General features: G+C 36.8%; 2 protein-coding genes across 4 annotated transcripts in view; one reads left to right on the top strand and one right to left on the bottom strand.

Annotated features, from left to right (window-relative positions):
* Window positions 1-865, top strand: part of ccdc127a (coiled-coil domain containing 127a) — a 3,070-nt gene extending 2,205 nt beyond the window's left edge. For both annotated transcript variants that reach the window (XM_027170114.2, XM_027170107.2), the window contains exon 3: window positions 1-865. This exon is cut by the window's left edge and continues 333 nt beyond it. In XM_027170114.2, the coding sequence (XP_027025915.1) occupies window positions 1-359 (359 nt within the window). In that variant the 3' untranslated portion in view covers window positions 360-865.
* Window positions 866-1,670: 805 nt separating this feature from the next.
* On the bottom strand, window positions 1,671-4,555 carry zmp:0000000930 (telethonin). Of its 2 annotated transcripts, XM_027177048.2 has the most exons (3): window positions 4,354-4,555; window positions 2,758-3,145; window positions 1,706-1,765 (listed from the first exon to the last, which is right to left on the bottom strand). In XM_027177048.2, exons 1-2 carry the CDS (start codon window positions 4,488-4,490, stop codon window positions 2,761-2,763), a joined length of 522 nt encoding a protein of 173 aa, XP_027032849.1. In that variant the 5' UTR covers window positions 4,491-4,555; the 3' UTR covers window positions 1,706-1,765; window positions 2,758-2,760. The 2 variants fall into 2 exon arrangements, with proteins under 2 accessions (XP_047664830.1, XP_027032849.1); XM_047808874.1 differs by having other exon boundaries at window positions 1,671-3,145.
* Between the last annotated feature and the right edge of the window lie 7,424 nt (window positions 4,556-11,979).

The following is an 11,979-nucleotide window of genomic DNA, read 5'->3' on the forward strand; positions in this document are numbered from 1 at the left end:
AGGAATGGCAGCAGAGAGCCCACGTTTTACTTCAGGACCTGGAGAACCAGCTGGTGGAGAGGCAGAATGCCTTTTGCAGCCTCCTGCTGCCCAGGGAACGCAGGAAGGAGATGGAGAATGAGCTGCTACTCAGGGTGGCCAAGGACCCGGCAGGGGCGGAGTTGGGCTTGGAGGATGACATCAGGGACATTTTTAAACATGATAGGCACTGTGCAGACATCCTGAATATGGACAGGAGGAAAAATGGGAAGCTGATGTGGCTGTATCTTAAATACTGGAGGCTGCAGGTTACACTGCAGAAACACAAGAGAGCAGAAGCCAGGTTGACATCGTCACTTCCTGATATCAAGAGAGCTTAGGAGGAAATTCAGAAAGATATTGTTCTTATTTTCAAACCTATCCCAGTAATATGTGGCAGTTCTCATGGTTTGCACTAATGCATATCTGTATACAGATTGACAAATTAAAAGAAGAAAAAAAATGCACAGTGCTCTTCTTCAACTCGACCACCACCAACATCAAAACCCCATATGAGAAAAACCTTTTACAAGAACAGCCTTCTTCACTTTACAAAGATTTGACACAGTACTTTACATGGTGATTTGGTGGCTCATCAAGACCCAACACCTTACTAAACCCTTTCATTTAATTTTTCACACATCTGTATGTTTATTTAACGTTGTCTAGTCAAGCATATTTAGGATTCATTTGATAAGTAATGCTGCTTCGGTGATTGTATAAAGTCTTTTCTGTTACTCAGCATGAAATTATAGCTGGTTCACCTGGACTCTTTTATTCTTACAGATGTCATAAAATCATCCCTGTAATGATCAATGAAAATTAAAAACAAAAAATTTCAAAAGTGTCTTTCTTTTAGGTTTATATATCGAGATGGTTTGGAAATGTACAGAGGAGGGAGATGGCTATATTGGTAGATGGACGATGGAGATGGAGCTGCCAGGTAAGAGGTCAAGAGGAAGGACAAAGAGGAGATAAATGGATGTGTTAAAAAAGGACATGTTCATTGTGAGAGTAGAGGTGCTGAAGATAGAGTTAGGTGGAAACATGATTCGTGGTGAGACTCGAACCCGCAACACTGGAGGTGTGAAGCATGTATTCTGATCACTAAGCTGCTGTGCCATTCAGGTGTAATATCACAAAAATAAATTATAAAATACACAAAAGCCTTTTGGATTAAAAGAAGACGAAATGTTTTATTAGCTAATAAATAACACTGGAGTTTATAACAAAAATAATCTTCCACTAGATGGCAGTGTATGCCTGAATCCCGACTATAAATAAACAGTGCAGTTCAGCAGTGGTTCAGAATTAAACACGACACAGAAAAGAACATAGAGAAGAATATTTGGGGCTGAAATGTCTCATCAGGTGTTAGTGTCATCCTGCCAATCCTTGATGAATCCTTGTGCATTAATATTATTTGTTATAATATTGCTTGTTGTTCCTTTACAACAGTGTCTGCTCATTTTTATTTTACTTGTACTTTTCAACAATGCCCATACATATGTTTACACACATATTATATATATATATATATATATATATATATATATATATATATATATATATATATATATATATATATATATATATATATATATAAACACATCCTGTACATATGTTTACATATATACCTATATTTATTATATAGTTCTGGTAGATGCCAAACTGCACTTGCTGTGAACCTGTACTATGCAATGACAATAAAGTTCTATCCATCCATCCATCCATCCATCTAGATCTGCTGTTGTAAAAAAAAAAAAAGATCAGTTAATCAAAATCGAGAATTCAAGTCGTGCTGCAGACAATATAAAATATTGTCATCACTCAGTGTAGTGCACTATAGGTAGAGATTATTGCATTTATTCTAGAAGTTTGCTGGAAACAACCAATGTGTTCTATTCCACCACTTCAATGCAGACTTGCTGAATATGGTCTTTGTGTCTACAGAAAGACAAATAATCCTAACACAAAGAAACTGCATTGTAACATATCTATATACTTTAAAATAAATAAGACATACATACAACATACTTACACTTACAACAGCAGTCTTATTTTGTAATTAAAAGATATCTGTAATAGTACATCTGTGGATCATTTCATTTGGTCAAAAACGTAAAAGAGTTGAAGTAAATAGTATAATTTTATATAATTTTGTAATAGGTCCCTTATAAAAATTTCCCATAATAAATAAAATCAGGGGTTGCTGTTAAAATAATCAACGATGGGATGCTATGATGCGGACATGCATTTGATTTAACAGCTTGTCCTGAACTGTTTTATTGTTCTTATACCACAGCGATTTGTTAAAGAAATTCCTGTTATCACTTACGTTATCCCAGCTATAAATCATCATTCCCTAACCTCTTTGTTTTTAATCTCTCTTAATGACTATTACAAAGCCCTGAATCTAGAGACTCCTTCCTTGTTTCCCCTTTACAGAAAACTTCACTATATCTACGATCCTTCTTTACCAAGTAACAATACCTTTGTTCATTTTTGTTCCTTAAACTTTTTTAATCAATTATTTTGGAACCTCCATCACACGTCTCTGTATAAGTTACAATATAAATGATATGATATAATTGTATAATATAATAGAATATAAAGTTGCTGTTGTAGAAAATTAATCAGTTAATCAAAGTCGAGGATTGGACAGTGCTGGAGTAAAATAAATAAGAAAATTGATCACACTCGGTGTATTTCGCTATGGGTAGTGATTATTGCATTTACTCTTTATGTTCTCTGGAAATCACGTGCCAAGTCCCACGCTGGTGACACTAGTGTGCGCACTGTGAACTTTGTCCTCTCCGGTTGTGTAGCATCTTCCACACCGGACCACAGCACTTTCTTCCGGCTCTCGCTCTTCTCAGAGTCTCTGTCCGAGCGCAAAAAGGAAGGCGACGTCTCTCTGTTTGTCTCTGGTGAAGTGCAGAGTTTCCTGGGCACAAAGATCTGTAGTGGAAGCGTGGTTTTAAACGGTAGCTGATACTCACGCAGTTTTGTTCCCTCTTCACCAGTGCAAAAGGTCTGATTGAGGAACCTTCGCACAACAAAATGACGCACGCGCTTTCGTTTGTAAGACTCCTTTCGTGATGAGTCTTTCTCAGTGAGTGTATTTCTGTAGAAAAGGGTAATATACATATCAGAAATTAGATATCTGTTTAATAATCATTCCCCTGGATGAGATGAAAAACAAAAACACTCATGTTAACTGCCAAATTATATACAGTACCCATTATCAAGTCAGCCAGTCATGTGGCAGCAGCACAGTTCATCATGTGGAATTCGTACACAAGATGTTCAAATCAAACATCAGAATGAGAGATAAATTTGGTTTATTTTTTCCACTTTGACCCAAGTCTCTCAGTTTCTGCCAGACAGGCTGGTTTGAGTATTTCAGAAAATTTCACAGAATTTTCATGTACAACAGTGCAGGGTTGACACCCAAAAACACCCCAAACAAACAAACTGTAATATCCTTTCCGCAGCAGTTACCGTATGTGGGCAGAACTAAGTGCCTTGTCATAAGACCAGACTGGTTCACAGGAAATCTACCGTACGTCACAACCCGTGGTGATCTCAGAATGTAATTCGCTTCGATGGATTTGAAAGCAGTGAAGCAATTAATGTGTCATAGAACCTTAAATGTTTTAAAGTAATTAGACAATGACTGCCTAAAAGTACATACACACACACACACACACACACACACATACATAAATACATACATACATACATACACACACACACACACACACACACATACATAAATACATACATACATACATACATACACACACACACAGACACGCACACTCACGCACATACATACAGTACATACACACACATACATATACAGTATACATACATACATACATACATATATACATACATACACACACATACATAAATACATACACACGCACATACATACATAAATACATACACACACATACATACATACACACACATACATACATGCATACATATACACACACTCACACACACATACATAAATACATGCAAACACACACGCACACTCACACGCACATACATACATACACACACACACATACAGTACATATATACATACATACATACATCTCGACACTCATTGGTATGGATTGGTCTTGTGTGAGAACAGTTTATAGCCTATAGCATTTCATTATATTATGTATTCTCTAAGAAAACACTGAAGAATGACAAATGACAAATCTGGTGGTAAATCTGAACAAGATTCAATCCCGTTATCTTGAAATGCACTGTACTACCAGAGGACCAAATGTCATCATTCTATTCTATACAATTTATAACAAAGAAACATACTTGTACTCTGGTCTTGTCTCCATGACCAGGTCTAACCAGGTGGCTTCATATGATTCTCTTTTGCTCTCGTCAACTTCTTTTACGTCGCTGTAAGTGTTGACCAGGTACGAACTCGGGGTCCGGCTCAGGCAGTGCATCTTGTCCTGAACTACATTAGATAACAGCAATGATTATATCTCATAACTAGCAATCAATGATTCACTGCCTGGTAGTCCTTAAATAATCTGGTGCTGCTATTTTTGGACTTGGACATCATGATAAGTGTGTACTGATTGGTTTACCCCATGGGCAGAAAAAAATAATCAAGACTACTTGTTACTTACATGTGGAGGGCAACTCCATCAACATGATCATGTGGCACATCTCAACTTTCTCAACTTGACTTTCTAATCAGGACTTTATGATTATTGCTGATGGTGAAGTGAAGCAATATGCTGTGATGTGATCTTAATCACCTCAAATTTTATTAATCACATACACATACACATATACTTAAATGGTTACGTTTATCAATATCACACTGTCATTAGAAAACATTAGCAAAATACCTGCAGATTATATTACACCTTATTAGCAGTGTGTGTATGTGCACAGTAGCTTAAAAACCCATAATAATAATAATAATAATAATAATAATAATAATAATAATAATAATAATAATAATAATAATAATAAAACTAACTCAAATATCCCTCATATAAGGTATATTTTTATACTTTTTATACTTATATATTTTAATGAGGTCACGGATGATCTACATTTTCAATATAAAAATGACCTTGATGTGAAAGACCCGAGCGTCTCCTGTTTCTGAGCAGGCCTGGCTATAAATAGAGCAAAACCCAGACTTCTCTGATACAACCGATGTAGTATAGTCACCATAATTTGTCGGAGTTGTCATTGTTTCCTTGAACGGCACATACCCCTCAGTGATGTGGAGGCGTTGTGTGGACATTTTCTGCATCACTGCTGTCACTCACCTTCATAATGCAAGGACACACACAGACTTATGTGAAGGAATACCTAACCCTTGTCTAGTAGTGTTGATAAAATACAGGACTGTTTATAGATGTGAGTTGTGTATACCACAGTGCCAACTAGCTCTTGTCACATGTGTCACCAACATAGACAGTTTGTTATTTAAATGTTTCGACTAGGAAAATTATTATTTACAGCCGAATTAATACTTTATAACCATATGTGATTTTCTTCACTGTCTTGGAAATACATGTGTCTTTCAGTCCAACTTAAAAGTCTCAAGAGCTAGCCTAGTTATAGATGGTCCATTGTGACCATCAACAGCATCTCTGAACTATGAGTGAAGGTTCCAGAGGATGGCAGCAACCCGGATGGTGGAAGATATAATGGAGCTTGTGGGACACCAGTAGAGATTTAAGCATCCAAAGTATCCTTGGAGCTCTCTATGGGGCTTGGTTTGGGCGTCTGTCATTCTATCGGTGCACTAATCTTAAACTTTGGATCCAAGACCAACCCTGGCAAAGAGCTAGTGGTTGATGACAGATTTTGTAGGGGTTCAAGGTTGTAGGGGTATCCAGTATGTTGGGATAGCTGTAAAGTCTCTGTTATATGCAGTCAGTGTTGGCTGGGTCATGGTTCTCTCTCAGAAATGAGAGAGAGTGCACCCTTCAGGTGAGGGGAGAAACTTTGAAGACCTTCGCTCTTCCTCTGGTCAAGGAGTTAAAATAACTTATACACAAACAATTAGATAAATATTTAGATTGAAAAAAAAAAGACATCTATGTAGCCTTTACATTACCAATGTGATCATAAAGAGACACAGAACAAAGATGTCAATTACTAGTCGTTCTTACCATATTGACAAACGACTGAAACTATAAAACTATCATATTATAGAATAATGCATGGGTTAGGCTATTGGGCATCACCAAATGTTCACGATGCCTTGGTTGGTGAAGAAAGATGAACTAGATAAAAAGAGACAGTGAGTCATTGTTACAGACTTGTCCAGTGCAAACCCCATTAATAACTGGTAATTAAGCCTCTAACTACTACATGCTGTGAAAGTTCCAACGAAAAGCTAAAATTGTGCAGATGATGCATTGTACAGCTGCAAATGCTGATAAAATACAAAAGTCTCCGGTCTCTGATTCCCCACAGCTGCAGACAACAAATATGATGTAACATACTGTAATAGAATATAAATGTGAGTTTAAGGTGAGAAAGCAAAATGCAAAAAACAAGATCACGTAACACAGATACGGGAGAGGCAAGTGTAGGTACACAATGTAAATGATGTGTTAACAAGACACAGGAGAAACACGCATAGGGAGTTCATGTAAAGTACGGTGTGACTAACAGACCAAACAAAAACATGAGCACATGGCTTTATCTGAGGACTGGGGAAGGCAAATCCTGCTACCTAAGATTTAAAGAAAAGGTCGAACAAATAAATAAGAAGTATAGTAACACACGTGGCGTCCAAGAGAACCTCCAGATAAGATGCTAAAACCGAACACAATGCTTTCTGAACGTGTCACAAAACATTCTAAATGTTGTCAAGTCTAAAATTAGCCAGATCTAGTGTATCAAGAGTAACCAGGTTATGATGATGAAATAAATGGACTTTTAAAAGCAAAGCATTGGTTAATTTGGAAAATCCATGCTGTGGAGGTGTTGTGTCGAATTACAGGCGATCGAGTGCAGCCTGAAACATCACAACCCTGCCACCTGTGTGAGCCTGTGCCCTTGCCAGGCACTTGAGCTGTAACTGGAGCTTCGGTTTAGAGCTGATGACAAGTGCAATACACAGTGTTTTTATGAAATGATGGATAGAGCAGGGCAGAGGGACTCTGCTTAATAGGTCAGTCTCTGTTGCTCTTGGAATAACAATATTTTCTCTAAATGTTAATTATCTAAATTATTAAGAAATTATTTTCATAAAAATCTTCATTTAAATTATTATGAAATCTTCAGAAATCAAGACATGGGCGTAAAACCCGGGGGGGGACGGAGGGGACATTCCCCCCCCCCATCCGAGGCCGCCCCCCCCCAAAAAAAATTTATTCAAAAAATATCGCACTCTCTATTGTGAAAAATATATGTACGTATACCTAAATAATTGTGTAAGTAGAAATAAAAACAAACACAAAAACTGCATTTAGAAACAGTTGAGTCCCCCCTCCCCTTCCTCACAGTGGTTTGACCCACTGCCTGCTTTCCCAGTACATCTCACTTACTCTGCACACACGAGTCAGGTGTGTAACTGCGGCTCAATTAATGTTCAACTCCATTAAGTAGGGGATTTTATTCACTTTAAATAAAGCGATTCTCTTTAATGTAGTTGATTACCGATGTAATTTTCCCTGAATCTGCTATATTAGCGATTAAAATATTACTTATCTAGTTAACGTTAGCTTGTTTACAATAGCTTGTTGCATAGTGCACTGTAACTAACGCCAAAGCCGTTTTATTGTTTTATACATAGAGCAGTTTCTGTAAATTGATTATTTAATAATTGATTTTTTTTTACAAAACATTACTTATTTTATATATATTTTTCACAAAAACAGTCATGTTTATATTTTATTGTATGTTGATGGATTAACTGTAAACAACACAAACAATGCAATAAATAGTTTTGAAGAAAAATCTGCTTTGTCATTGAACCTGAGAAAATGACCATAATGACACAGTCTCAATGCTACACTAATAATAATAATAAAAGCTAGGTTTTTCACTGTGGGGACATATCTTTATAAGTACAATTTGACTGTATTATTTGTGTCCCCCTTCAAAAATTGCTCATGAGAAATTGTATATTTATTGTCCACCCTACTGTTAAATGAAATTTACGCCCATGCTTCAAAGTGTATTTATTTAATCAGCTAATTGAAAAAGGATGACAAAATATATGGAATGATAGCTGCATAATCTAATATCAGTTTTTTAAGCAAGTGCATATTAAGCAATTTTAAGATGATGACATCAGTCAATAAATTACTATTAGTTTATATTTGTTCCTGGAATGGTGACAATAAATGCATCAATCGCATATTTTTTCCAAGGAGTGTTTGCTCTATACAAGGATGTACTAGGACAGTTCAAGGAACGTATCATACTTTATTATGGAAATACTGCTTTTTGGACCACAATATAAAAACACTGTCAAAAATGTTCCGGATTTTTTCATCACCATCAACTGTCACACCAGTATGTTGCCACGCCTCAGCGTTGCTATTTATAAGATTATGCTCTCACTCAGCTTTGGAATCATGCACCAAAAATGAAAGCTGTTGTCAGTGACTTAAGCAAACGTAAGGTCTCTGTAGACCAGAAAATAACTCATATCACCTGGATGACCAAAATCTAATAAGGAATGAGGAGGCATTTTTACCTGCGAGTAAGGTTAAAAGGCTTTACTTTCGGCTGATGACGTTATTGTGGGCTTTCCTGCCCTCTCCTGCAGTTATCATATACTGTAACTATAGCTATATAACTATAACTATATAACTATAACTGTAACTATAACTATACAATCAATTACCTTGATCTAGTTGTCAAAACTATAATCATAATAGTCATTATAATCCACCATGATAGAGTAGCTAAATGATGATGAATAAATATGTAATCTTTCTGTGCTGCGAGCTTCCTATCTAATCGTGCACAACCATCTACCAGCCCCAGCTTTTTTTGTGTGGTCCCCAGTCCTGATAATCATCTCTACACGGTGTCATTTTGCAACACTGATGGTTTTAAATCACACAGTCACACGTGCAGTCAAATGTCTTTTCAATCCTTATAAAGAGTTTTTAACACACAACAAGCCTCTCAGAATCTCAGCTCAATCCTTTTTCCCATTTTCCTAAACCTGCGGTGCTCCTGAACCACTGCCTGGCTTATGTAATGGAAATTAATTCTGTCATCACCTCATGTGATCTGTAAGTATGCGGTGGCACTGAAACCCCATCTGTTCTGCTGTACAGCTTTATGACATCGATACGATACTGTAATCCAGTTACGTATTAGGTTTAACGTGGCAGGAATGTCACAGATTCAGCGGTTTTGAGCTTTCATTTACGTCAGAGAAACCTTGAAATGACCTGCTCCTCCACGTCACTCAGGCTGGGCAGAATTTTTTTAATAGTAATAATAATATATAAAAGTATTTTATTTGGGGGAAATGGTGGCTTAGTGGTTAGCACGTTTGCCTCACAACTCCAGGGTCGGGGTTCGATTCCTGCCTCCGCCTTGTGTGTGTGGAGTTTGCATGTTCTCCTCGTGCCTTGGGGGTTTCCTCCGGGTACTCCGGTTTCCTCCACCGGTCCAAAGACATGCATGGTAGGTTGATTGGCATCTCTGGAAAATTGTCCGTAGTGTGTGTGTGTGTGCCCTGCGATGGGTTGGCACTCTGTCCAGGGTGTATCCTGTCTTGATGCCCAATGACGCCTGGGATAGGCACAGGATCCCCGTGACCCGAGGTAGTTCGGATAAGCGGTAGAGAATGAGTGAGTGAGAGAGTATTTTATTTTAAAAAAGGCACAAATTTCTAATTTCAGAACTAAATTCAGTACATTCCAGAAATAAATGTGATATATGGATTTACTCTGGTCTGGTGGATTCTCTGGTTTTCCCAAATCTCCTGAAAACAAAGTGGATTGGCACTGAGCCATAGTGTACTCCCACCTCGTGCCCGGCTTTCCCAGGATAGACTCCCCATCCACTGTGTTCCCTCACCAGCTGAAGATGGATGGATGAATGAATGTGGTCTTTTTTCTGTCACAAAATGAATAATCAACTATTATTATGTGTTTACAGGATTAATGCGATATTATGGTTAGAATATTTATGTTGTTGACAGAATCCTAGACAAAGTTAACAGTGCAGGTCATAGCTCCCAAGAAGCTGAGTAACATGTTCGTTAAAGCGAGTCGGCAATGTGTCAGTCTTTTGGTGGTTTTAGGTAAGCTCTAAGTGTACATCATGTTGAATCTCTACAACTTATCTGTACATAAACAGTGAAAGTACTGCCACAGACACAGACAAATATAACCAGTCTAGCTTTTAAGCAGAGTATTATATATACCGAGCCTGACATAGCATGGCATTTCAAAATCCCTAAATTATGCTCTAAAAGCTGTAGAGAACATTATCGACTTTTATTCTTCAAGGTCATTTAGGTCCTCAGGGGACCTCTATCTGTCTCTCTCTCACTCTCTCTCCACACATACACACACACACACACACACACACTCACACACGCACACACAAACACACACACAAACAAGCTATTGCTTTTGTCTCCTCTGCTCTACTTCTTTTTCCAGTTAATCATACTTTTTCGGTGCAATGTATGGCAAAACAGGTGCAACAAAGGCGGCACAGGATTTCCTGAAATGTGATGCCATGATGTAAACAATTTCACAAAATCAATAACAAAAGCAATGAGCAAATGTCAGCCATGCCTTAGTACTTCTGAGAATAATATTTCGCCATAAATATCAAACAAAGACGATGACCTAGATTATGTTCTACACAATAAACTGGGGATAAATCTGACTTTATAGGATTGTATTTTAATACACGGGCTGAGAGTCTAAACATGTCTGAAGATGAATGAAGGTGAAGAAGGCAAGGTTAAGTAAAAAAACAGAATGGTTTAAATGTTCGTTCGAGTCCAGGAGGACTTGTAAGGTAATAAAATTGTGTGATCTTACTTATGTGATCACACTCTAAAAAATGATTCATGGTTAGGCAGCTGACACATTTCTTTAAGTTTGCAATTTTTCATGTTTAGTCAGGACAACTTAAACACAATTTGAAAAGATTCATTAGTCAGGAACACTTAAGACTACATTTTTTTTATACAAGGTATAATTCGTTTATAATATTTTTTTTATAAGCTTTTTCTGTCAAATCATAAGTTTAAAAGGTCTGAATTTTTCTTGCAGTGTATCCTAAGATTTAACTCCTGTGTCCATTAATGTCCTATTTCTTTACAGGATGATTCCGTGGAAAGGAGGAGAGAGACTGCTATACGTTCCTTAATAGTATATCTTGGAGAAAAGGAGGAAGATCTCTAATGACTTTAAAGAAAATGTCCTGAAATGTTAGGCTGTTGTCTTTCTGAAATGATTAATGTAAAAGTTTTGTTGTGCTTACACATACAGCTGCAGTAATCTTGACAATTTTTTAGATGAAGGTTAGTGTTTTTTCTGCGATAATATAAAAAAAAGGAAGAAAACTTAGTTTCAGCTAGGTGGACCCAATTATCTGGCACATGTGTCTGTTGCTGGAATTCATTTTTTACATTTCCTGTGATTTATTATTATTATTATTTTAGTTTATTTTTTTCTGATTTGTACCTTCCAGGTTACTAAGAAAAATACTTGATTCTTTACTCGACTTTACTTCAAAAATACTTGAGTCCTGGATAATTATCTTTTTGTCCATGTATTGTAAAATCCTATTTGTACATAAGTTGACATTGGTTTTTATAATAAACCAGTTTCATCATAAAACTGGAACTGCTGTGTTATTTCTTCTGATTGAAGTGAAATAAGTTACTTGTACTCAAAAAAATAAGGTAACAATTTGCATGGACATATATAAGTAGAATGGAAACAAAATAAAGAAGTTAGAATA

This window comes from Tachysurus fulvidraco, chromosome 25 (genome assembly GCF_022655615.1).
Source record: "Tachysurus fulvidraco isolate hzauxx_2018 chromosome 25, HZAU_PFXX_2.0, whole genome shotgun sequence".
NCBI classification, from domain to species: domain Eukaryota; kingdom Metazoa; phylum Chordata; class Actinopteri; order Siluriformes; family Bagridae; genus Tachysurus; species Tachysurus fulvidraco.

Coding starts and splice junctions, on each gene's coding strand:
- zmp:0000000930 (XM_047808874.1), bottom strand. CDS start 4,490: ATGCACTGCCTGAGCCGGACCCCGAGTTCGTACCTGGTCAACACTTAC. Junction 3,146..4,353: donor GAGACAAGACCAGAGTACAA/GTATGTTTCTTT, acceptor CCTTTTCTACAG/AAATACACTCACTGAGAAAG.